A 27,935-nucleotide genomic window follows, 5' to 3' on the forward strand; every position below is an offset into this window, starting at 1 on the left:
ACTGTCCAATAGTAATAGATATAAACCTAATGAAAAAGTTTGACACATATACTGTACATATAATGGAACCCTCAAAAATAAAACACTGTTGATTGAGTTTGTAGTCGTGTGTCTTGTTTAAACCGTAACAGCAGGAGATTAGGATTGATCGACTTGACGGTTGTCATCAAAGTACCGCGAGAGCGATTCAAACCAAAAAATGTTTGCTTTCGAGATGCTCTCTCGCGGTACTTTGATGTCAACCGCATGTAAAATCTTGCGGCGCCGCATTAAGTCGATCAAGGCTATTGATTCATTCAGCGGCGTGTGGTTTATGTAGTTGTGATGTTTGTGTCTACATAAATAACTCTGACTGTGATGTGTTGTGTAGATCAGTCCAATCACTGGATCTTCTGCTGCTGCTGCTGTGCTCTTCAGACCAGGTGAGAATCAACTGAGCTCCCTGAGAGGGAGACCAGTGAGACTGGAATTACCATCTCTCTCTCTCGCTCAATTTTCTATTTCAAGGTACTTTATTGACATGATTGCGTGTTTTTACAATTTTGCCAAAGCATTGAACATATAAACATCTTGGTTACGTATGTAACCTCAGTTCCCTGATGGAGGGAACGAGACGTTGTGTCGAGAACAACAGATGGGGTTCACCCTTGAGAACCAATCAACTCTGACTACTATAGAAAAGGCCATTGAAATTTGGCGAATGAAATTTGCATGCCGGTTTCTGCCCCAGGATGTCCGGTATAAAAGGAAGCCGGCGTGCAGCATTCATTTACCTCTTGTTATGAAGAGCCTGAGAGCCTCTCACGACTGCAGCAGAATACGATACGTGTTTGTGGCATAAGGGACACAACGTCTCGTTCCCTCCATCAGGGAACTGAGGTTACATATGTAACCAAGACGTTCCCTTTCTGTTGGTCTCTCGACGTTGTGTCGAGAACGACAGATGGGGTTGCCTATGGAAAACGCCACAACGCTGTACCGCGTCACAATCTCTAGCGAAGCGACGGTAACAGGCCTGGGCATGTCAGCTCGATGCTTTCGCGAAACTGTAACCTTCCAGTGTGGTGGTCAGGGGGTTCCAGAGCTTTCTTGGGGAAAGATGGGTACAGCCCTGACCGGGCTCGGGTTTACACCGGGTAAGCGCAACTTCCTTAATTAGGGAAGACCATCACTACGCCTCGCCAGGGCGTGAGGACGGGTTGCCGGGCACAGTCCAGTGGAGTGTGCGATCGGCTGCAAGTACACCCGGGGAGAACAGAAAAACTCTGTGAGTAATGGGCACCAGGCCCTGAAAAGGGCCCGGCTTTGGAGACGAGGCACGAGGCGTCCCGTCCGATCAGAGCCGTTGCTGTGAAGGTCGGGCCCGATGTTGTTCTCCCTGGTGCCTTCCCATCAGTGTCCCTTCTTGCGAGAAGGTTGTTGATGGGGTGGAGATTTCCCCCTCGACCTCCGCTTCCGGGGTGCCTCCTGTGGGGGCACAGGGACCGGAGCCGATGTCCAAGGGGTCCTGGGCTGCCGGGAAGCAGACGCCACGCGGGATCTCGGAGGCCTCTAGGCGGCCGGGTCGTGGCACGGAAAAAATGTGGCTAATTGCCACTGTCTGCTTCACCGTCAAAAACTGCTGAGCACAGTCCTCGACGGTGTTACCAACAACCCACCCTGCGAGATGGGTGCATGAAGAAAGCGGACTTTCTCTGTGTCACTCTTCTGCACAAGGTACAGCCGGGGGTGTCTCTCCTGGACCACTACCTTGGACATCGCCCGACCCAGAGCCCGTAGAGCGCTGTCAGTGGCAGCACGGAGATCCTGCATTATACCGGACTGCAGGATGGACATGGCGTAGAGAGAGGAGGCAGCCTGGCCCGCGGCAGCGCAAGCCCTCGACACCAGTGATGCCGAAGTCCTACACGCTTTGGACGGTAGGCATGGCCGATTCCCCCAGGTGGTAGCGACCGCAGGCGCACATTCCACCCTGGGGATCTCGACGTAGCCTTTGGCTGCCTCACCATCGAGGGAAGTAAGGGAGCCGGAGCTGGTTTAACTGGAGCGGGCCTTGTGGGTTAGGGACCTCAGGAACCACGTCTCCCCGGGTTAGCACAGTTGACATCACTTCTGCTTCCTCCTGAGCTTGAACGCTGGGGTTGGAGCTCGGATTTGTCAGAGTCGGATGCCAGTCTCCCTCCGATGCTCCCTCCGGTATGCCACCGCTGGTCGGGAAACGTTCCGAAGATCGAATCGGGATGTGATCGGGCACACACCTAACACAGCGATCGTGTCCATCCCCCTCCTCGATGAGAGTGCCGCACCGAAGAGAACAGCGGGAAATGCCGCGCTGAGAATGCTCAGTCCTGAAAAGGACTTTGTAGAAAAAATCTCTAACACCTCCGGAACGGCCGAGATGCCCAGGGGAAGGTCGCTGCAGGTAGGGACGATCCGCTGCTCTACGTCATAGATCCGGCAATGTAGAAGTAGAATTCGTTGAATTCTTTTTGTTCATGGTCATGAGCGAAGGCTCTGAAGAACAAAAGGTAAATGAATGCTGCACGCCGGCTTCCTTTTATACCGGACATCCGGGGGAGGAGACCGGCATGCAAATTTCATTCCCCAAATTTCATTGGCCTTTTCTATAGTAGTCAGAGTTGATTGGTTCTCAAGGGTGAACCCAATCTGTCGTTCTCGACACAACGTCTCAAAAGTGATTTTGAAGAGAGTTAGTGGTTTTGGACTTGATAAGCATCTATTCTTACTGGAGCTTGAGGAGGTGAGCCTATCAGAGCTTACTTCCTTTTATAGATCTATATGCAAGTATGGAAGGCTGTTTTAAGAACAGAACGAGACAATACAGGACAGTGGGTTTCTGAAGAACCCATATTTTTCAACCAGTTGATTCAGATAAGATTGCTGTCTTTCATAAGCATACAAAGGAGTTTATTGAAGACTCGAGCAGTGAAACTGAGCCATTTACTAAATGAGGACGGCTGGAAACCAGTGGATCAAGTGACTGGCTTGAGATCTTTTCGTCTTGTCTTAAAACTAAAAGAGGAAATTCAAGAAGCGGTACCAAGTGTTTATCGTACATACATTGCACAGAGACATGATAATATCGAGGAGAGAAGGAGTATGGACTTTCCCGATCTAAGAATTTCTCCAGCTATAAAGAAAGAGGAAATTGAAGTGGTAGATACAGTTTTATCTTTTAAGACTCCCCAATTGAACTCTTTCAGAGAAATTTCTGAAAAAACAATATATCAAATTATTGTAAAAGTCATGAATCAAGACTCATTAAAAGGACAAAAAACTTCGAAGTGGCCAGATTTGCAGAGCCCAGACTTCCTAACAAGAGACAGGTGGAGAGCCCTATATAAACCTCCCATAAAGAAGCGTACTGCTGATCGCAGTGGAGGATTATTCATGGGCGATAGCAACAGACGGATATATGTCACATCTGAGTACAGCAGTGAACAGGGATTGTCGTTTTTGTGGGGCAAAGGCAGATTCAGAACATTTATTTATTGGAGGTGTGAAATATAGTAATTCAGATAGGAGAGAAATGTGTCTATTAAATTTTTTTGATGGAGTGGCTAAACAGGCAGTGTGGAAAACACGAAGGAATAAAGGTTTAAATCTTTCTACTTTAGATTTAGAGGTTATGTTTAGGTGGATAGTGATTGGTAGGCTGAAGGTTGAATTTGCGGATTATATGTTGACAAACAACTTGTTGGTTTTTAGTGACATGTGGTGTTTTAATGAGGTTTTATGTACTGTGCATGAAGATCAGATTATTTTAAATTTTAAATTTTATTTTTTGTTTTAACATTGGTTTTGATTTTATAACTTTGAAAATTGTTATTGAAAAGCGTAAAAAATAAAGCCATTATAAACCTCTCTCTCTCTCTCTCTCTCTCTCTGTCTCTCTCTGAGTGCATGCTGGGAGCGAGTGGAAGGAGCCGTTTGGCGTGAGTGAGAGTATCTCTCTGTTGAAGTGAATCTTATCTTTTCTTTCCTTGTGAATTAATATTTTTCAGCTAGTGTAGGTAGGGTAATAAGTTGAAACATTACTGAATTCGGTCAGCGTGTGGGGGTAATGGGGTTGGATGCGAGAGATTTCTCGCGGCTGACGCTCGGGCATGGTTGCAAATGGGGGTTTTTACATCCACGGTATCTGTAGAGAATTGTCTGATAGCCGTGAGTGCGGCGGTCGGAGGCGCTCATATCAGATCGGCCTCCCGCATGAATAAGGCTATTGTAATATTTTTGAGTCATAGTCAAATGGTGGATGATCTAATTGAATCTGGATTAATAATCAACAATCCTTTTTCCCTTTTTTGCCTTTATCAAGCCCATCGAAAAAAGTTGTATTATCTAATGTTCCCCCGTTTGTAAAAAACGAATGTTTAGAGCAAATACTCCAGAGGTACGCAAAATAGTGAGTCCTATAAAAATGATTCCGCTTGGATGTAAAAACCCCCAAATTAAGCATGTTATGTCTTTCTGGCGTCAGGCTTTCATGATTTTAAATACTCAGAGCGATTCTTTAAATCTGTCTGTTAAACTGAACATTGATAGCAAGGATTACACTATATTCATTAGCTCTGATTCTATGAGATGTTTTATCTGTGGTGCTTTTGGACACATCAGTCAAACATGCCCGAATCGGGACAGGCCGGCGGTGTCTGATGTGACTTGAGCTGCTGAGGCGGAGAACAGTGAGCGAGTGACGGGCGAGGATGCCGCTGCGGCCGCTGTGGCTTCACAACCCCAGCCGGCTGAGGCGCGTTCCACGCCGGATGATTCACCCGAAGGGAGACCGGGGCTGGTTGCCTCTAAAGACGGCCTAAAGGCTGCTGAAGAGGCGCCTGGGCCGAGTCATATCCCCGCTGTCCCGCCGGCAGATGTTAGCAGAGTACTTTGGCAGGCTGTGCCCGAGACTGAGACGCTTAACAGAAAACAAAGGAAACTTGATAAACCTGTTATCGAAACCACCGATGACTTATTAAAGCAAAGCCAAGAGGATATCTCATCTCATGAGCTAATGGATTTAGAGTCACAAAATATGAATATGAGGATATTGAGACCTCTGAAAATGACACGATGTATTCAGAATTGGCTTCTGGAGGTAAGATCGTCTTGGTTACGTATGTAACCTCAGTTCCCTGATGGAGGGAACGAGACGTTGTGTCGAGAACGACAGATGGGGTTCGCCCTTGAGAACCAATCAACTCTGACTACTATAGAAAAGGCCAATGAAATTTGGCGAATGCAATTTGCATGCCGGGCTCCGCCCCCGGAAATCCGGTATAAAAGGAGGCCGGCGTGCAGCATTCACTTACCTTTGTTCTGAAGAGCCTGAGACCTCTCAAACTGCAGCAGAATACGATACGTGTTCGTGGCATAAGGGACACAACGTCTCGTTCCCTCCATCAGGGAACTGAGGTTACATACGTAACCAAGACGTTCCCTTTCTGTCGGTCTCTCGACGTTGTGTCGAGAACGACAGATGGGGTTGCCTATGGAAAACGCCACAACGCTGTATCGCGTCACAATCTCTAGCGAAGCGACGGTAACAAGCCTGGGCGTGTCATCTCGAAGCTTTCGTGAGACTGTAACCTTCCAGTGTGGTGGTCGGGGGGTTCCAGAGCTTTCTTGGAGAAAGATGGATACAGCCCTGACCGGTAACTTTCACGGACGGGGCCTTAGCTCTCTATAGGCGAGAGGCCATCCAGATCAGTTTACACCGGGTAAGCGCGACTCTTAATCAGAGAAGCGCTACAGAGGCCACCTCCTACCCGTGGGGAGGAATATGGTGGATATAGGTATGGTCTCGTCCATGGAGGAGAACGCATGGAACGTGCGGACTGAGTAGTTAACCGCGAGGTGGAGGCCCACCTGGGGAAGCTCATGGGTTACCAGGAGTGGGAACCATTCTCATGAGGATACATCAGACGGAACAGCCCACGGAGGGGGTGTTACAGACGTCCGGTAGCACTAGGTCCGGTTAGAGCTATCTGTGATAGCTCACATGGTATCCCGGCCTAAGGGGGAAGGCTGCTCTGCCCAGCCAGCCCCCAGGGGGTGCTTGTTTGGTGATGGATGGAATGCCTATTCTTAACCAGTGTCTGGGTAAGAAGGGAGGCTGGTGAGGTACCAGTTTCTTAGCGATGTGTTCGGGTAAGAAGAAAAGGTAAATAGCACACTGACCCAACCTGTTAGAGGGTGGAAAGGTGCTTTCGCAGGCATACGCCCCCCCGGATGCCAGTCCTACATGTCGCCACGCAGGACGTGGGCTGACACCGGGTTTACGCGAAGGTTGTTAACCCTTGCGAAGGTGTTTGGGCATAGCCCAACCCGCAGCTCTACAGATGTCTGCTAGAGAGGCGCTTCTGCCAGTGTCCAGGAGGTGGCTAAACTCCGTGTGGAGTGAGCCCTCACTGCCAATGGGCATGGGAGATTCTGAGATCGGAATGCCGTCGTAACGGCGTCCACGACCCAGTGCGCCAGCCTCTGTTTGGAGACAGCCTTCCCCTTCTGCTGTCCTCCAACAGACACGGAGCTGGATTAGAGCTTCAGAGCTCTGCGTGCGGTCCAGTACGTACTGGACACAACACTAATCGGGTTGGGTCTTCCTCCCCTATGGGGAGCGCCTGCAAGTTCACCACTTGGCCCCGGAGGGTGTAGTGGGAACTTCTTGGGCACGCATCCGGGCCTGGGTCTCAAGATAACGTGAGAGTTTCCAGGGCCGAGTTTAAGGCAATCCAGGGACACGGAGGATGCTCGGTGGTCCCCTACCCTCTTGAAAGAAGTGAGCGCCGTCAGGAGGGCCGTCTTACTCTATGAGGAAGATCGGAACCTCCGAGGGGCTCTTTGGGGGGCCCTGAGGCTCCCCAGGACCACTTAGGGTCCCAAGAGGGTATGGAGCGGAGATGAGGCGGATTCCGCCCTCTCGCTGCTTAGGAACCTGGTGACCAGGTCGTGTTGCCCTAGAAACTTTCCACCGACTGAGTCGTGATGAGTGGCAATAGCGACTACATACACTTTCAGTGTGGAAGGGAGATGTTAGTCTCCAGTCTCGTGAGGAGGGGAACACAATCCTGATCAAGCACCTCAGTGGGTCTTTCTCGTTGAGAAAGACACCAGGACGAGAAGAGGCACCGTCTAGAGGCGTGTAACCGCCTAGTAGATGGGGCCCTAGCCTGGGTGATGGTCTCAGCCGTATAGGGGGAGTAGCCATCTTAGGATCTTCTCGTCCCGTCTAGAGACCAGACATGGGTGTTCCAGAGGTCTGATCTGGGATGCCAGAACGTGTCCTTCCCCTGAGAGAGCAGGTCCTCTGTCAGGGGAATGGTTCAGGGGGAGTCGCTTTCCAGAGCATCGGCTCTGAGGCCAAGTGCGGTTAGACCGGTGTGGTGTAACCAATAACACTTGGTGCTCCTGCTCCCTGACCTTGCACAGAGTCTGTACAAGAAGGCTCTTGGGGGGGGAAGGTGTGCTTCCGCCCATCCCGCGGCCAGCTGTGCGCAAGGATATCCGTGCCGAGGGCAGGGACTATCAAGCGGGCAAATGGTGGTGTTACGGGAGGTGAACAGGTTTTACCTGGGCCTACCCGAACAGCCTCCAAATGAGCTGGACTGCACGGGGGTGGAGTCGCCACTCTCCACGAGGCATAAACTGGCGAGAAATCACGTCGGCTGTCTAGTTCAGTTTGCCCGGGGTGTGTAGCCTGCAGGGAACGAGTCACCTGTTGACTCCACCGGAGGAGGCGTCGAGCAAGTTGTGTTTAGCTGCTGTGTGCGAACGCCACCCTGACGATCTGTATTCGCTACAGCTATAGTGCTGTCCTCGGAACAGCACGTAAATGTCTCGCACGAGAGGCCGTAGCCTGCTCAGTGCAAGTAGCATAGCCCACAACTCTTGGCAATTGATATGCCAGCGCAGGCGGGGGTTCGTCCAACACCCCACCTGCGTGCCCGTTGCACACTACACCGCACCCCTGCAGGGAGACTTCAGTCGTCACCACGACCTGCCTCATAACCTGCTCAGAGGGACCTGAGTCCGTCGAAAAAGGCATAAAGACTAGGGGTTATGGTGCGTCGGCAGCAGGGCGGCATCACCATGCGCCTGCTGCCGGTGTGCCACGCTCTCCTCGGAACTCGACTCTGAAACCAGTGTTGGAGCGGTGTCATGTGCATCAACTCGAGGGGTATTAGCCCGCGAGGACGCCATGTGTCCCAGGAGCCTCTGAATTGTTTATGGGGGACCGCTGTCTGCCTAAAAATGTTCATTTCAGACAGTTCAACACTGGTTGGGCACAACTGCGGACAGGTGTGCCGACATGGTGACAGAGCTGAGTTCCATACCGAGAAAGAGGATGCTCTGCACTGGGGAGAGCTTGCCCCTCTCTTGGTTGACCTGGAGTCCCAATCGACCTAGGTGCCGGAGCACCAGGTCCCTTTGTGTACATAACAGATCTCGCGAGTGTGCCAAGATAGGCCAGTCGCTGAGATAGTTTAGTACCCGCTCGCCTTCCTCCTCTCAGGGAGAAAGGGCGGTCAGGGACAGACCGAAAGGGAGGACTCTGTACTGATATGCCCGCCTCTCGCACGCGAACCGTGGGAACGGCCGGTGTCGAGGAGGATCGAGACATGAAAGTAAGCGTCCTTCAGGTCGATTGCCACGAACCAATCCTGACACCTCATAGATGTCAGGACGCGCCTCTGTGTGAGCACCCTGAATGGCAGCTTGTGAAGGTGCTCTGTTCAGGGTACGCAGCCTTTGGGGGCAACCCGCCGTCTTTCTTGGGAACGATGAAGTGCGGGTGGTGACCCACTGAACATCTTGGTTTTGAGGGACGAACTCGATGCCTGTTTTGCCAGAAGGGTGGTGACCTCTACCCGAAGTACGGAGGCGTCCCTGCCTCTGACAGAGGGAGAGATGATGCCCCGAAACTTGGGTGAGTCTCTGGCGAACTGGATCGAGTAACCAAGACGGACCGCCCTCATTAGCCAGCGAGACAGTGTGGGCAGCTCTCGAGCTCCCAGGGACTGTGACAGGGTGACCAAGGGGACGGTCTGCTTCATCATTCCCACGGGGGGTGGTTCGTCGGCTGGCGGAGCATGTCGCGGGGAGTCCCCGGAGGGAAGGTTTTTGCTCCGCCTGCTTACCTGCCTGGCGGGACAACGGCACGCACTGTCGGTTTGAGAGTGGTGACGGCTGTCGTATATGTGTACGACCTCACGCCTCGCCAGGGTGTGAGGTCGGTTCGCCGAGCACAGTCCAGTGGAGTGTGCGATCGGCTGCAAGTAAACCCGGGGAGAACAGAAAACTCAGTGAGTAAGTGTGCGCCAAGCCCTAACAAGGGCCCGGCTTTGGTGACGAGGCAGGAGTCGTCCCGTACCGACCGATCAGAGCCGTGGCTGTGAAGGTTCGGGCCCGATGTTGTTCTCCCTGGGGTCTTCCCGTCAGTGTCCCTTCTCGCGAGGAGGTTGCTGAGGGGGTGGAGGTTTCCCCCTCGACCTCTGCTTCCGGGGTGCCGCCTGTGGGGGCACAGGAACCGGAGCCGATGTCGAAAGGGTCCTGGGTTGCAGGGAAGCAGACGTCACGTGAGATCTCGGAGGCCTGTAGGCGGGCGAGTCGCGGCGTGAAAAAAATGTGGTTAATTGCCACTGTCTGCTTCGCCGTCAAAAAACTGCTAAGCGCAGTCCTCGACGGTGTTACCAACAACCCACCCTGCGAGATGAGTGCATCAAGAAAGCGGACTTCCTTGCTGTCACTCTTCTGCACAAGGTATAGCCGGGGGTGTCTCTCCTGGACCATTACCCTGGACATCGTCCGACCCAGGGCCCGTGCCGCCGCCTTAGTCGCCCGTAGAGCGCTGTCAGCGGTGGCACGGAGATCCTGCATTATACCCGGGTCGGCCTTACCCTCGTGGAGCCCTCTCAACGCCCTGGCCTGGCGGACCTGCAGGATGGCCAAGGCATAGAGAGAGGAGGCAGCCTGGCCCGCAACATCGCAAGCTTTCGACACCAGTGATGCCGAAGTCTTACGTGCTTTGGACGGTAGGAGTGGTCGATCCCCCCCCAGGTGGTAGCCGTCCGCGGCACAGGTGCACCGCAGGCGGACGTTCCACCCGGGGGATCTCGACGCAGTCCTTGGCTGCCTCACCATCGAGGGAAGTAAGGGAGCCGGAGCTGGTTTCACTGGAACGGTCCGTGAGAGGAGCGTTCCAAGTTTTACACAGCTCCTCATGCACCTCCGGGAAAAACATGGCACCCGGGGTGGGCGCGGTTTGCACCGCGCACCGACCTCGGGAACCACGTATCCCCGGGTTAGCACGGATGACATCACTTCTGCTTCCTCCTGAACTCGACCGCTGGGGGTGGAGTTTGGATTCGGCAGAGTCGGATGCCAGTCTCCCTCCGATGCTGCGAGCGACATCTCATCTACGTCACACATCGTTTCCGAGTGTGTGCGTGAGGATCCGGACGGTATGCCACCGCCGGTTGGGGAACGTTCAGAAGAGCGAATCGGGGTGCGATCGGCCCGTGAGCACTTGGCTGGCGGGTTTACGTTCGCAGAGTTCCCCGTATCACTAACGCTGCTAACGTGGGTGGTCATCGGGGCCGTAGCCACAGATGTCACAGCCCGGGTAGCAGACGAAATGGTGGCTGGTTCCCGTAGGAAGACAGCCACCCGTGACCGCAACTTCTGAATGACAATCTGCCCGCAGTGCAGGCAGATGTGTCAACGAACGCTGCTTCAGTGTGCTGGACGCCCAGACACCTAATGCAGCGATCGTGTCTATCCCCCTCCTCGATGAGGGTGCCGCACCCAAGAGAACAGCGGGACATGCCGCGCTGGAGAATGCTCAGTCAGTCCTGAAAAGGACTTTTAGAAAAAATCTCTAACACCTCCGGAACCGCCGAGACGCCCAGGGGAAGGTCGCTGCAGGAAGGGACGATCCGCTGTAACACGTCGTAGCACCAGCGTGTAGTTGTAGAGGATTGAATCCTGAGTTGTACTCATGAGCGATGGCTCTGAAGAACAAAAGGTAAGTGAATGCTGCACGCCGGCCTCCTTTTATACCGGATTTCCGGGGGCGGAGCCCGGCATGCAAATTGCATTCGCCAAATTTCATTGGCCTTTTCTATAGTAGTCAGAGTTGATTGGTTCTCAAGGGCGAACCCCATCTGTCGTTCTCGACACAACGTCGAGAGACCGACAGAAAGGGAACATATTTTACTCTGTACAGCAAATTAATAAATTTCTTGATGCTACGAAGGGGCATCGCAAACCCAAAATACAGTCACATTTTCCCGATTTAAAACTGTTTCTGGCGTCCTGTACTTTGGCTATGAAAAAGGCCACGTATGATGAGCTTGACAAACCCAAACGGTACCTTCTTAAGAAACTGCTGAGTAATGTTAGAAGCTCTTTGAATTTACATGGCAAAAAATGAATTCTGTATGTTCCTTTCAGGCGTACTTCTGTGTACTGCTATTTCTGAGTGTTTATTACATTTTATTTGTCATGGCACCGTTGAGATTTGGCTCTTTTAACATCAATGGGTGTCGTGATGCTGTTAAACGGACCAGTCTTTTTGATTATGTAATGCTAAAGAGCATTAGTGTAGTGTTTCTTCAAGATACACACACTGATGTTAATAATCAGATACAGTGGCTGAGTGAGTGGAAGGGGCAGGCTATACTGAGTCATGGCTCCAGTGTGCGTGCAGGGGTTGCAATACTAATGGCACCTGAGTTTAAAGGTCAACCTATAAATGTTGTTGAGATGATTTCTGGTCGCCTGCTAAGAATCGATACAACAATTCAAGGGGTTAACTTTTCTTTTATCAATGTGTATGCTCCTAACACTGGGCCAGAACGCATTTCTTTTTTTGAGGAGCTTAAGACTGTACTAAGTAATGTTCCTCATGATAAGATTATTGTTCTTGCTGGGGATTTTAATTGCACTTTGGATCACACTTTAGATAGGAACCATGCTGAACCCCACAGTCAATCAGCTGATGTTTGGAGGGAATCTTTCCAACAGGTTAGACAATACACCTTGCTGAGAATGAACTCCAATATGATATCTGGTGCAAGGCTAGATAGATTTTATGTGCAGAAAACTGCTAGAGATAAATTCCCAAATGACCCAAATTGAACAAGAAATCCTTTAACTCAACTTTGAATGGGACCGTGTGGATACTGCAGAAGCCTTGGAAAGAAATAGGCTTCTGCTGCGGAATCTGTTTGAGGATAGAGCCCAGGAGACACTAGTTCGTGCAAGATTTTTGAATTTTAATAACATAGATGCCCCAACATCCTTTTTTTTCAATCTGGAGAGGAAGACGGTGGATAAGAAAACCCTGAACTGTTTGAAACTGCCGGAAGGGGGAAAAGTTGATGAACATGACATCAAATCCCATGCACTTCGTTTTTATGAGGATCTTTATCGGGCTGAACCTCGTGACAAGGAGATGACTGACCTTCTCCTTCAGGGTTTACCTCAGCTTTCAAAAGAGGAGAAATCTAAGCTTGATAAACTGTTGACTTTTGATGAGGTATCTTTAGCTGCTCAAAAACTGTCATCAGGTAAAGCCCCGGGTTTGGATGGACTAAATGCTGAATTTTATACTTGCTTTTGGCCAGTTATTGGAAAGGATTTGTTTTCGGTGTTCATGGAGAGCATTAATAGAGGTACACTACCTGTGAGCCTACGGAGAGCTGTGATCACCCTACTACCAAAGAAGGGCGATCTTGAAGACATCAGATGTTGGCGCCCCGTATCATTACTCGGAACAGATTATAAAATACTCTCTAAGGCTTTAACCAACAAGATTAAACTTTATATTTCTTCTGTGATTCAAACTGACCAGTCATACTGCATCCCAGAACGAACTATATTTGATAATCTGTTTTTGATTCGAGATATGATCTCTTTTGCCAGAGCACATAAGCTCGACATTGGTATGAGAAGAGAAGGCCTTTGATCGGGTTGATCATGACTTTCTTTTTAAGTGTCTTAAAGCGTTTGGTTTTGGTCCGTCTTTTATTGCCTATGTCAAACTTCTGTACACAGATATTTATAGCATACTAAAAATTAATGACTCCCTTACAAGACCATTTAAAGTAAGCAGAGGCATACGACAAGGGTGTGGTCTCTCAGGTGTTTTGTATGCTGTTGCTATTGAACCACTTTTGGTAGCTCTAAGAAACAAGCTGGGTGGTGTATCAACGATGTGCCCGATAACCTCAAATCCAGTGACTGTGAGACTTAGTGCCTACGCTGATGATGTCACTGTTATTATCAGATCAGCTGAGGATGTTATGGAATTGAGAGAATCTCTTGAGGCCTACCAGAAAGCCTCCTCCTCTCGGATAAACTGGCAAAAGAGTGCTTCTTTCTTGCTGGGTGACTGGGAAGGTAGAGGCCCTCCTGTACTTCCTCAGCACTGCTCCTGGTGCTTGGAGGGGTTCAAAGTGCTGGGAGTTTTTCTTGGGACAGATCATTATAATCTGAAGAACTGGGAGGATATTGTTGAAAAAGTGGCTTGACGTTTGCAAAGATGGAGATGGATTCTCTCTCATCTATCATACAGGGGAAGGGTGCTTATTGTTAATAACCTAGCAGCCTCTATGTTGTGGCATCGCTTGAATGTTCTGGACCCACCAAAAGGGTTGTTACAAAAATTGCAGAACATTTTTGTGGATTTTTTCTGGGACGGGTACCACTGGCTTCCCCCTGCGATCCTTTATCTGCCGGTTGCCGAAGGTGGTCAGGGGCTGATTGATTTAGCAGCCAAGGTGAAAGCTATGAGGCTAAAGACAGCTCAAAATCTACTTTACCCAGTAGAATTCAAACCATGGGTGTCTTTCGGTCTGACTTTGTTCAGAACTTTTGGTGGGTTCGGTCTTGATAGACAACTGTTTTTAATGTCCTATCACGGTGATCGTTATTCATCTGATATAAATCAGCTGATGTGCTTAGGTCTTTGATCACATATCATAATCTTATAGATGTGTGGCGAGAATCTCTCCCCCTGGATAGACAGTACACCTGGTTAAAAATAAATTCAAATAGGGTATCTGGGGCCAGGCTGGATAGGATCTATATACAAAAAAGGGCAAGAGATAAATTATTTAATTGCTGCATTTCTCCTACTGGCTTATCTGATCACTATATGTGACACTCACACATAATGTCACCACTGCACAGAGCACTTTTAAGCATCCTTATTGGAAATAGCAGGTTGTTGCAGGATCACATATTTGTGCACTCTTTTACTCACTTCTGGGAGGTCTGGAGAAAGAGAAAAACACAGTATAAGTCCCTGAGCCAGTGGTGGGACATCGGGAAAGTTCAAATTAAGCTGTTTTGTCAAAATTATTCTGCTTATAACAAGAGCATTCTTGACAATAAATTGGCACAGCTCGAGCAGGAAATCCTTCGTCTTGGTCTTGAAAGAGATGTTGTGGAGGCTACAGAGGCCTTGGAACGTAAAAAATTCCTTTTGCGGAATTTGCTGGAGGAGAGGGCGCAAGAGATGTTGGTCCGTGCTCGGTTTTTAACTTTTAACAATATGGATGCCCCAACTTCATTTTTCTTCAATTTGGAGAAAGAGACTGTGGAGAAAAAAGTCTTATGCTGCTTGAAACGTTCTGACGTTCTGATGGGCAGAACCCTGTGATGAGGAGATGGCTGACCTACTCCTTCAGGACCTACCACAGTTTTCAGAAGAGGAAAGAGCGAGCCTTGAAAATCTGTTCACTTTTGATGATTTGTCTGTTGCGGTTCAGGAATTGTCCTCCGGCAAAGCTCCAGGTCTGGATGGATTAAACTCAGAATTTTATAAACGGTTTTGGTCGGTCATTGGAAAAGATTTGTTTTTAGTTTTTATGGAGAGTCTTAAACAAGGTACACTACCACTTAGTCTTCGAAGAGCTGTGATCACGCTACAAGAAAGGTGATCTCGAGGACATCAGATGCTGGCGTCCTGTCTCACTTCTTGGAGTTGACTACAAGATACTCTCTAAGACTTTAACAAACAGGATCAAGCTTTATATCTCTTCAATAATTCATGCGGATCAGTCATATTGCATCCCTGACCGGTCTATTTTTGATAACATTTTTTTGATTCGAGACCTGATTTCTTTTGCTCGAGTTCATAAACTTGACATCGGTTTCGTTTCTTTAGACCAGGAGAAAGTATTTGATCGGGTTGATCATGGGTTCCTTTTTAAATGCCTTAAAGCCTTTGGTTTTGGACATTCTCTTATTTCCTGTGTGAAACTGTTGTAAACTGATGTGTATAGCATGTTAAAAATTAATGGTTGTCTTACAAGACCTTTTAAAGTAAGCAGAGGCATACGACAAGGGTGTGGGCTTTCAGGGATCCTCTATGCTGTTGCTATTGAACCACTACTGGTTGCTTTGAGGAATAAGCTGGGTGGTATTTCAACAGTGTGCCCATTCACCACAGATCTGACAACTGTTAAACTTAGTGCCTATGCTGATGACGTTACCGTTATTGTTAGATCTGTTAAAGACATTAAGTATTTAAGTGAATCTCTTGAGGCTTACCAGAAAGCCTCATCCTCACGAATTAATTGGCAAAAGAGTGCTTCTTTTTTACTGGGGGAATGGGAAGATGGGGGTCCTCCTGAACTTCCTCAGCAATGCTCCTGGAGTATGGATGGGTTTAAGGTGTTGGGTGTTTTCCTCGGAACTTACCAGTTTATGCAAAAGAACTGGGATGGCGTCTTTGAAAAAGTTTCTGGACGTTTGCAGAGATGGAGATGGATACTGCCCCAGTTGTCATACAGGGGAAGAGTGCTCATTGTGAATAATTTAGCAGCTTCCATGATGTGGCATCGCTTAAATGTGCTGGACCCTCCAAAAGATCTATTGCAACGCTTGCAGAAGATTTTTGTGGACTTCTTTTGGGATGGTTATCATTGGCTGCCTCCAGCGGTTCTGTATCTATCAGTCAATGAAGGGGGTCAAGGGTTAATTGATTTAACAGCTAAGGTCAAAGCCATGAGGTTAAAGACTGTCCAAAACTTACTGTACCCCGTTGAATTCAGGCCATGGGTGTCTTTTGGTCTGGATTTGGTCAAAACTGTTGGCGGGTTTCGTCTTGATATGCCACTGTTCTTAATGTCTTGTCAGGGTGCAAGTTTTTTGTCTGATGTGACCTTTTATGATTCAGTGATAAAATCTTGGGCACTTTTTAAGATATTTAGGCAAGAAAATCAACATTATGGCCTAAATGAGCCACTGTTTTATAATTCCTTTTTAGGTGATGATTTTTTTGCATCCAAAAAAATGGTGCAATCTTTTATGAATAGAGGATTGACCAAAGTGGCACATTTGGTTGATTTTTCCTCCAGAACGTGGAGGTCAATAGTGGACATCTGTGGTCAAGTGGGTTTCAGATCAATCAGAACAGTAGAGCGGTTCATAGAGGGGTTGAAAGCAGCCTTTCCCCCCTCACTCCTCCAGTTTGTAAACTGCTTTCTGTCAGGAGGTTCCTCCAATTACTCTTTTCCCAAATTGGTTGTGTCCCCAAGAGTCTGTTGTTCAGAAGATGATCGCAAAGGGAAACTGTTAACGTTTAAAAGGTTGCAGGATTTTGATTTCCAGACAGCAGGAAAAAAAGAACTTTATTTGACTTGTGTTAAGGTAGATTATTTTGAGAGCATTAAGGACAGATGTGATACAAAATGGAGGGATTTTTTTTACAGTTTCTGCTGACCTTTCTCCTTCCTGGAGGCTTTTTTATAAAGGCCCACTTCCCAAAAGATCTGGGGATTTACAGTGGAGAATACTGCATTGTGCTTTGCCCACAAATAATCATGTTAGCAAGTTTAATCCTAATGTTTCAGCAGCTTGTTTTTTCTGTTCTGCACCAGAAAGGGTTTACCATGCTTTTACTGAATGTTCTAGATTGGATTCTCTGTTTACATTGCTGGAAAGAATACTTGGACAATTGGGTTTTCTTTTTAACAGGACACTTTTTGTGTATGGCTGTAAATATTCAAAAACGTACAAACAGCAGAGTACTGTGGCAAATTTTGTAATTGGCCAGGCCAAGCTAGCCGTTTGGAAGTCTTGCAGGCTGGCTGCTGAAGGGCGAAATATCAATGTTCTTCAACTGTTCACTGCTCTAGTTGAATCCAGAATTAGAGTAGAACACAGTTTTTTTTCAAATGACAGAGAACATTCTTGAATTTGACTTCAAATGGTGTATAAATGGAGCGTTATTGTCACTCGGGGAAGATGGAGATATTTTGTTTAACTGATGATATGTGTGATGCTGGGATCTATTTATCTTGTATATAGTGTTTTGTTTTTTTTTTTCTTGACATTATGTTGCACTTTGTCTGGGGGATAATTTAATGCCTGTTTTCAAGAAAAAGTTTTAATAAAGTGTGTTAAAAGTCAAAGTCTCTCTCTCTCTCTGTATCTCTCTCTCTCAAGATTCAAGATTCAAGATTCAAGATTCAAAGGAGCTTTATTGGCATGATAAAAGAAAATTTACATTGCCAAAGCACAAGATTAAATATAAACATGCACAAATACAGATTAAGATAAAAAATAAGATAGAATAAAATTAAAAGTCTATAAGTAAAAATATATATATACATCTCAATATAAACAGAAAAAGAGTTTTAATTAAAGTTCTCAATGAGGGTGATAGTGTCAGTTTGTGTGTGTTGTCCTGTCAGTTTGAGCTTCTTGACTTTTCTCCCAGTATGTATGAGATCTTGTCCTTTTGTTGAAACTGGTCAAAGTCTTTGTGTAAGTTTGTAAACTGGGGGAAGAATGTTTCTCTGATGTGTGTGTAGTTGGGACAGGAGAGGAGAAAGTGCAGCTCTGTTTCCACTTGATTGTGTGTACAGTGTGGACATGGGCGTAAATCTCATTTAACAGTAGGGGGGACAATACATATAACATTTCTAAAGAGCAATTTATGAAGGGGAGACAAATAATAGTCAAAATTGTACTTAATACGACACTAAGCGACAATATGCATTAGATTTATAGGTTTATCATGCAGACTTGCAGTCATATTATAACTGAACTGAACTGTCACAAACTGTAATACAAGTTAACAATAAAGCTTTTTTTCCATTTATATATTTTCTGTCTTTGTTGTGAAGACAGGAAACACATATAAAAACACACTACCCATGATACTACATGTTGAAAATAAGTAACTTTTTAAACTCTTAAACACTATTAACATTTTATCCTGATATATACTGCAATATCGTCTGACAAAGTCACCGTACATCGACATTAATGAGTGGTTGTTATTGTCCTCTGTAGTGCACTGCCTCCTCCAACAAACTTTGTTCATGTTTGTGTACCCAAACAAACAGTCTGTCATGGTTCCACCTCTCCTTGTCAGGTATTTCTTGGTTTAGAGGTGGAATCATACAGAATCCTCTGTTTCATGTGAGGAGAGATATTTTTGACCCTTGCGGTCTTCCATACTCTCCTCAAGTCGCGTCATTGCCCAACCCTCCTGTTTCCTAGCTTGTGTTAATTACCTTCCCTATAAAGAGTCCTCATGTTTCTTTGTCTCGTTGCTCGTGCATTGTTTGAGGTACATGTTCTTGTACTCGTTCCTGTTAATGTTATGCCAAGTTGTTGTTCCTGTTTCCTGTTTCCAACGTGTCTTAGTAAGTGTTAGTTTATTGTGTCAAGTCTTTGTTTTCTTAGTTGAGTTAGTCCGTGTTCTTGTGTTGTTTTAGTTTACCCAGTCTTGTTTTCCCCATAGTGGGTTTTGTTTTGCCTTTTTTGTCTTTGTTAAATAAATACATTTGTTAACCCCTTCATCCGCCTTGTCGTCTGCCTGCACTTGGGTTCTCACGCCATGTCTCACACCAGAGTTCATGTCACAGTCAGTAACAGTGACAGATGCTTCAATTCTGTGTTGTACTCGTTGATGAATCGCCCGAGTTTCAGTAAACTGAATGTTTAGCTTATCCGCCCCACACATACTCAGACGCGATTTCTTTAAGACTGCAAGGGAAGCTCAGCTTCCCCTATAATTGTCAAAAAATGAATGGTCAAATATATGTACTATTATGTTAACATTTTATTGACAAAAAATGCATTAAACAAGTTCATCTCGAACGAAAACAATTTCGTTCAGAATCAGCTACTTAGGTCGGCTGACTCGATTTCCTTCTCATTCATTCCCGTAGCGTACAGTGCATTACTCTGTTGAAGCCCAGCGTCCATTGACTTCAATGGGGCTGCTTTAAACAGTTTTTTTCAGTGCTTAGAAACAAGACGGTCATTGGATAATGCTGCTATTATGTCCCGCCCACGGATGCTCAGCGTCTCTGGGATTAATGGAGGAGTGGGCTGGCCCGGACTCCTAGCGTCTGCGTGATGATTGGAGGGTCTGTCATCTCTTTTTAATCCACTTTTATGTCCTAAAACGCTAGTTTTTTGGGGTCGGCAGCTTATAAAAACGTATTTCTTGTTTTTTTTTAGCTTGTTTGCTATACACATTGTCACATATCAGCTTCTAGACATTTTTTTTTTTTTATAAATCATAAATGACAAGGAGGCGGCAGCTTCTCGCAATGCAAAGAGACAGTTGGTGTGGGCGTGGTCTTCAGATTATGATGCGTATCACTCTGTGTCTCCATTTCCAACTCAGTCCCATCGCGGATTTTGCATTTGTAGTCGATAGACAAACTGCTGCAACCTTCATGGTATATTTCACACAATTTCACACCACATTCATTGTTTCAGTTTAACATAATTCCCACATTTCCTCCCGTTGAGTTAAATATATATATATATATATTAGATCGTTTGTTCATTAATTCATATAGTCTGAACTAGCCAGCTAGCAAACTACACACGATGGCAGACAGTGCTAATATTGTCGACCTGATTTTGGCAAAGCCATTAGAAAGTCTTCCTTACGAGGAGAAACTTAAAATTAAACAGCAGGGCAGATCAACACCTAAGATTGATTTAGTGCAAAAGATAGGGAAAAGTAAAAGATCTTTTCAGCTCTCCTGGTATGACAAAGTTAGCTGGCTGACTGGAAGTGCTGTGAAAAAGAAAATGTACTGCTGGCCATGTTTCTTGATGAAACAATCTCATGGATGTGTTGTTTGGTCAAAATTAGGGTTGGGAGATCTGTCAAACTTTGACAGGGCATATAAAAGGCATGAAAATAGCAATGAACATGTGAGTGCATGTGCAAGATTAAGTTGCATTGGCAGGATCAGGGTTGAGCATGGAATCAATGAAGGTGCTCGCATTCAAGTGGCTAAACATAATGAAACTGTTAAACAAAACAGGGCCTTCCTAAACCGCCTTATTGATGTGACATCCTTGCTTGGCATTTTCTTGAAAAGGAATGTAGGGCAGAATTTACATATAAATAAATGGACAATTTTTATGATTTAGGCCGAAAATGAGCTTCCCCTCTTTAAAAGATCAGCAGCCGCCACTGCACATACTGCACACAATAGATGCTGAGAAAACTACCTTCTCCAACTGAATGAAAGCTGTGCACCTTTTGTGGACGCTACATATTGTGCCACCGTCACAAAATTGTCACCGGTATGTTAGCGGCTGTGTGTGACACGGGACCTGAATGACAGGATGGGTGGCTTATTGTGAACGTTAATGTTCACATCATGCCAGGTCGCCTAAAATATCACAATGCATGGGAAACGGCTTCGGCATGTTAGTTGCAATGTGTGACGTCCTATGTCTAACAAGCTAACGTTAACTAGCTAAGTAACGTTTTAATCGCTAACATAGCAGCTTCACGGAAAAATACATCAGTAATCAGCATTTATTGTAACAACTAATTTATTAATGAATCAGCATCAACTACATTAAAGAGAATCACTTCATTTAAAGTGAATAAAATAGCCTTCTTACTGGAGTTGAGCAACCACTGATGAACTGAGCCGCATACCTGTCTTGTATCTGTTGCACAAAGCATAGGTGAGATGAACGGGGAGAGCAGGCAGTGGGCCAAACCATTGTGAGAAAACCATTTAAAAACTCAACAGTTTTTAAACTTTAAACGCATTTTTTGCGTTTGTATTTTCTTATAATTACACAATTACTTTAGGTAAATAGAATTATATTTATGATAATACATAATTTAATTGATCAAGGGGGGGACAACCCTCGGATAGAGGGGGACATGTCCCCTCCGTCCCCCCAGGATTTACGCCCATGAGTGTGGACACAGTCGCTCTTCTCTCGGTGTCCATGTGTGTCTGCCCGTCTCTACAGTGAGCTGGTGATCTGTACATGCTCAACACTTTTCTTAGTTTAGGGTCTGATACGCTTGTGAGGTATTCTGACACTTTATATTCTCTGTTTGGTGAAAGATAGCATTCCAGTTTACTCTCTCTCTCTCTCTCTCTCTCTCTCTTTCTCTCTCTCTCTCTGCGCATGCGTGAACGTTTGTCGGGTGAGTGGAGTGAGCGGCTGGTGAGTGTGTGATTGTTTTTCTGCCCGTCGTGGCAAAAAAACTAATTTTCTTTTCTTTCCTTTCTTGCTATTTGATCTCTAATCGAGTAAAAGTGACGGGCGCGGGGAGTGTAGAAGAATGCACTTTGGCAGTAGGGGAAGTGATAGGACATGATTGTGTGTTAGCAGCATCCAAAATGAACAATGCCACTGTTCTTTTTTTGAACAGCGTGGAGAAAGCTAACGAGGTAGTGGAGAGAGGAATAGTGATCCGAGGTTTGTTTACTCCGTTATATCCTCTCTCCACCCCCGCAAAAAAAGTAATAATTTCAAACATCCCTCCATTTATCAAAGACGAGATGGTGATTAAAGAATTATCATATCATATCAAGTGATCGCTCCAGTAAGGAACATTAAAATAGGAAGTAAATCGGACCTGATTAATCATGTGGTGTCCATCAGGCGATCTACTTTTATGATTTTGGACAGCAATAGAACTGAGCTAGATCTAAATATGAAACCCAGGTCACGCGGCAGTCCCGAAATGAAGGGGAAGTTGCCCGAACGCGATCCGCAGTGTCTCGGTGCGCCCACGCCGTCCGGGGACCCCGTGAAAAATGCCCGAAAAGCACCCCGCGGAAACAAGGTTAGGGGCAATACGAGGCGAAGCAACCAGAGGGCGACTGCAAGTACGCCTGTAACCTATTTCACGCCCGTCGATTAGGTGACGAGTGGGCATCCCTTGCACCCTAGGCCCCGGCTCCACAGCCGGCGTACACGAATCACCTACGCATCCCCCTTGCCACCTATTTTGGGCGGGGCATCCCAATGGAGACGCCTCCGTCCACAAAACGCCTATGCATCCCCCTTGCAGCCTAAACGCATCGGAGGCCCACCCGACGCCCCGGACGCCCCCCGAAGCCCCAAAGAACCGAGACGTGGCGTTCTCGTTACCGGCCGCCGACTCCCGCTCCGTATCGGTGCCGACTGGCCATATTCGAGCCGATAGGCCCTGAGCGGCGGTGTGACGCACGCCCAAACACCCAAGAGCCCTTCACTTCGAATTTCGAGTCAAAAAAGCGAAATGTGTATCCAAACCTAGTTGTGGCCCCGACTGGTGCACAGGGCAAGAACCCTGTCCAGCGGTCTTGTTTACTTCGGCAATGAGTTATACAGCCTAAACCAACTGCAGAGTGCCTAAGAGACATGGTCCTTCGTGATGATGTACTTTAAAGCTCATGTTTGTGCTCCAGAAGCATAAAAACAGTGAGTCCACTATTTACCTATGGAGACCCTGTCAAATAAGTTATGTGTGGCATGTATATTACTCACTTATTTAATGGGGACCTCGTAGGTAAATAATGGACAATGCCTATAAGTGTTATAATCCAATAAGTTATTCAGCTCAAACCAACTGTAAAGCACACAGGAGACACTGGGCTTCGTGATGATGTGCTTTACAGCTCACAGCTGTGCCCCATAAGCCTAAACAAGGTGTGTACATTTGAAACCTACGGGTAATGTATCAAAAGTGTTATGAGTGGGATGCGTTTGACTTATTTGGCCATACCTGTGAATTTCAGCGTTATAACACGTTTATTAAGCTTAATAACGGTGTGTCCATCATTTACCTATGGAGACCCTGTCAAACAAGTTATGTGTGGCATGTACATTACTCACTTATTTAATGGGGACCTCCTAGGTAAATAATAGACAATGCCTATATGTGTTATTACATGTTAATTACAGCGTTATAACATGTTTATTAAGCTTAATAACGGTGTGTCCATTATTTACCTATGTAAACCCCATCCAATAGCTTATGAGCAGGATGCCTTTTTTGACTTAGCCGTTTTCTGGTGTACTTTCATAACTTATCTGATGGGCCCTCATAAGTAGATAAAGTACAAAATGATGCTTAGCAATTTCCTGCTTATAACAGTTTTGTAACATGTATATTAAGCTTAAAAACTGTGTGTACATTCATAACATAGAAATGGTGAGTACATGAGACAACTACGGGGGCACCACCAAATAAGTTACGACTGGTACTTCCTGTGACTCATCAAAACACCGGAAGTTACAGTCATAACTTATTTGACCCTGGCCTCGTAGGCTTCCATTGGACAATACTTTAAATGGTTTATTTTAAGACTTTTAACAACTTTCCTGTGACAATCTCACAGATATGCATTCTAGAAGCACCCCATAAAGATATATTGCACAATTCAGACTGTTAAAATGCTTATTTTGCCTACAAGTTGACTTTTGACAGAATTATGTCTCTGCCCAGGTATTTATTCATATTTATGTCTTAATTTTGTGCAAAAACTTTGGGGCTTCGAAAGCTAGTCCTTCACATTATTAAGCAACACATATTCAAAGCCCATAGCCCTCACAGTAGGGCAAGTGCTCGAAAAAAAACACAAAAAATATTCCGAAATAATTAACTGGGTCATCGTACGATAGCCACCTATGAGCACACCAGAATAAGTTACGCGTGTCAGAGGCTCCTGTACGGCCCGCGCAGGCCACAGGAGCCCGAAACCTAACATGAAGTTGCGGCACCTGGCCCTCGACGTCATACCAGGGGGCTAGGTCGTGACGCAAAGTTAAATATTTTTCCATTTCCTCTCGTTGATCTCTATGGGCCATGGGCCTGAAAAAGGTTCATTTTAAGACTTTTAACAACTTTCGTGTGACAATCTCACAGATATGCATTCTAGAAGCACCCCATAAAGATACAGTTGAAAGAAAAAGTATGTGAACCCTTTGGGCTTACTTGGATTTCTTCATAAATTGGTCATAAAATGTGTTCTGATCTTCATCTAAATCACAACAATAGAGAAACACAGTCTGCTTAAACTAATACCGCACAAACATTATACGTTTTCATGTTTTTATTGAACACAACATGTAAACATTCATAGTGCAGGGTGGAAAAAGTATGTGAAACCCTAGGCTAATGACTTCTCCAAGAGCTAATTGGAGCCATGAGTCAGCCAACCTGGGGTCCAATCAATGTGATGAGATTGGATGTGTTGATTAAAGCTGGCCTGTCCAATAAAAAACACACACCAGTTTTGAGTTTGCTGTTCTGAAGAAGCGTTGTCTGATGTGAACCATGCCTCGCACAAAAGAGCTCTCAGAAGACCTACGATCAAGAATTGTTGACTTACATAAAGCTGGAAAGGGCTACAAAAGTATATCTAAAAGCCTTGATGTCCATGTGTCCACGGTAAGCCAGATTGTCTACAAATGGAGAAAGTTCAGCACTGTTGCTACACTCCCTAGGCGTGGTCGTCCTGTAAAGATGACTGCAAGAGCACAGCGCAGAATGCTCAATGAGGTGAAGAAGAATCCTGGAGTGTCAGCTAAACACTTACAGAAATCTCTGGCACATGCTAACATTTTTGTTGACAAATCTACAATAAGGAAAACATTAAACAAGAATGGACTTCATGGGAGGACACCACGGAGGAAGCCACTGCTGTCCAAAAAAAACATTGCAGCACGTTTGAAGTTTGAAAAAGAGCACCTGGATGTTCCACAGCACTACTGTCAAAACATTCTGTGGACAGATGAAACCAAAATTGAGTTGTTTGGAAAGAACACACAACGCTATGTGTGGAGAACAAAAGGCACAGCACACCAACATCAGAACCTCATCCCAACTGTGAAATATGGTGGAGGGGGCATCATGGTTTGGGGTTGCTTTGCTGCCTCAGGCCCTGCACGGATTATTGTCATCGATGGAAAAATGAATTCCAAAGTTTATCAAGACATTTTGCAGGAAAACTTAAGACCATCCGTCCCCCAACTGAAGCTTAACAAAGGATGGACGATGCAACAGGACAACGACCCAAAGCATAGAAGTAAATCAACAACAGAATGGCTTCAACAGAAGAAAATACGCCTTCTGGAGTGACCCAGTCAGAGTCCTGACCTCAACCCGATTGAGATGCTGTGGCATGACCTCAAGAGAGTGATTCACACCAGACATCCCAAGAAGATTGCTGAACTGAAACACTTTTGTAAAGAGGAATGGTCCAAAATTTCTCCTGACCGTTGTGCAGGTCTGATCTGCAACTATAGGAAACGTTTGGTTGAGGTTATTGCTGCCAAAGGAGGGTCAACCAGTTATAAAAAAACGTATAATGTTTGTGCGGTATTAGTTTAAGCAGACTGTGTTTCTCTATTGTTGTGACTTAGATGAAGATCAGAACACATTTTATGACCAATTTATGAAGAAATCCAAGTAAGCCCAAAGGGTTCACATACTCTTTCTTTCAACTGTATATTACACAATTCAGGCTGTTAAAATGCTTATTTTGCATACAAGTGGACAAGTGGAAACGAATGAGGGGGGCGTTACTAGATATAGAATTTGAATTGGGGTCATTTGAACCTCCAGGGTCAGTTCTGGGGTCATCGTACGATAGCCACCTATGAGGACACCAGAATAGGTTGTGCGTGTCAGAGGCTCCCGTACGGCACGCGCAGGCCCCAGGAGCCCAACACTTAGCAGAAAGTTGCGTCTAGTAGCCCTCAACGACATACCTAAAGGGCTAGTTGGTGACGTGCTATTAAATATTTTTTCTTCTTATTCATACATCTCTCTTCCTCCCATTGTTCTCTATGGATAAGGGGTTAGGCTAAGGGATTGGCAATTAATTCCAGGAAGAAATGGGTCTCGGGAAGTGTCTAGAGACAAGGAACTCGAGATCCAGATAGAGGAGCCCCTGGCGGTCAAACTTTTCGCATATCCAGGCCCTGTGACATTTTGACCCCTGTATTCTAGAGCGTACATTAGTAATCTATGACTCCGTATGCTAGGAAACGAATGAGGGGGCCGTGACTAGATATAGAATTTGAATTGGGGTCATTCGAACCTCAAGGTCAGTTCTGGGGTCATCGTACGATAGCCAACTATGAGGACACCAGAATAGGTTGTGCGTGTCAGAAGCTCCCGTACGGCCCACGCAGGCCCCAGGAGCCTGAAACCTAGCAGAAAGTTGCGTCACGCGGCCCTCGATGACATACCGAGAGAGCTAGGTCGAGACACGAAGTTAAATATTTTTAATTATTTTTCGTACATCTGGATAGCTCGCTTGGACCTCTGAGTGCCCGCGCACCGCATGGCGCGGTCAGCGTGCATATCCGACGACTTTTTGTCAGATACCCCACCAGGGCGCGTTTCGGCACTTTCGCGGTGTAGCGCCATCAATAGGAAGCAAGGGGCGTCACACTGCCAACTCTAGGTGCGCAACGGACGAGAGGAAGACTGTGGTATAGTTAGGTGGTTAGGGGACCCGAAAGGCACCTTTTGGACATAGTGATGAAGATTAGGCAGTTAGTGGGATGTTTAGGCATTTTGCGGCCAAGCGCCATCACTAGGAAGCAAGGGGCATCAAACTACCAACTCTAGGTGTGCAATGGACGTGAGGAAGACTGCTGTAGAGTTAGGCTGTTAGGGGACGCGAAAGGCACCTTTTGGACATAGTGATGAAGATTAGGCAGTTAGGGGGATGTTTAGGCATTTCGCGTCAAAATGGTACGTTTCGTAGTACTTTACCGCCCCTTGTGGTGTCCGCACGATGCCTTTGCCGGAAAACAGACCCTAAACTACGATAAGGGAAAAAGTGCCATTTGCCATCACAAAGTTCGCGAATTGGGAGTCCAAATGAGGCACACGATCCCTTCGCACCCCTAGTCGTCCAATGGCAATCAATATGAATGGGGTTTTGTCCACCGTTTACCTAACTTCCCTTACACATGTGATCAGGGAACACCAACTGTAGATGAAAGATGAAGTCAAACGATTTAAATTTGACAAAAACCGACAATGTACAAAGTGAGATCACTGAAATTATCATTGAAAATGTGGATAAAGTTGGTGGTGATGAAAGTGAGGAACCAATTGATACACCGGCTAGTATGAGTCAGTGTTCTGATGTAGAGTCAGTGGTTGAAAGTATGAGTAATATTGAAAATTCCCTAATGGATATGGATCAGGTTGTGTTCAAAGCACCTTTAAAGAGGAAATAGCACAGGAAGAGTATTGTTTTAAAACAGACAAAAAAAGGGGAAAAAGAACAAGAGGAAAGCAATATGGTGTTTGAGGATGGTAGTGAGAGTGACTACTCTGACTCTGGTGCTTCAATTTGTTCTCAAACAAGTGGCACATGTGGCAGCTCGGGGTAGATGAAATCCAGAATTTCCTAAAAGTGACAAAAAATGTAAGAGGTGTAAAAATTAGTAAATACTTTCCAGATCTCAAGCGATTTGTGGAAAGCATAAAGGTTTCGAAGGGGGAGGGTCGATTTGACGAACAAGAAGTTTTTAGACTAAGAAAAATGGTGACAAAAATTCAAAAACAGTCATACAATCATGATGATGATATGGCTTAATTTGATTTTTTTAGAGTGTCTTTTTCTTTATGCTGTGGTCTCTTCCTCCTTTCAAAA

At 46.1% G+C, this 27,935-nt stretch overlaps 1 protein-coding gene across 4 annotated transcripts in view; it reads left to right on the forward strand.

The window, feature by feature from the left end:
* Positions 1-27,935, forward strand: part of txk (TXK tyrosine kinase) — a 54,269-nt gene that overhangs the window by 2,843 nt on the left and 23,491 nt on the right. For 3 of the 4 annotated variants that reach the window (XM_056733665.1, XM_056733661.1, XM_056733664.1), the window contains one exon: positions 371-422. The exons of the other annotated variant lie outside the window; for it this stretch is intronic. Coding sequence is in view for 1 of the 3 variants with exons in the window: in XM_056733661.1 (XP_056589639.1) it covers positions 371-422 (52 nt within the window). In the remaining 2 variants the exon portion in view is untranslated. Of the gene's footprint in view, positions 1-370; positions 423-27,935 lie in introns of those variants that run through there. 4 annotated transcript variants of the gene reach the window in all.

Source organism: Triplophysa dalaica, chromosome 20 (assembly GCF_015846415.1).
Source record: "Triplophysa dalaica isolate WHDGS20190420 chromosome 20, ASM1584641v1, whole genome shotgun sequence".
Lineage (NCBI taxonomy): Eukaryota > Metazoa > Chordata > Actinopteri > Cypriniformes > Nemacheilidae > Triplophysa > Triplophysa dalaica.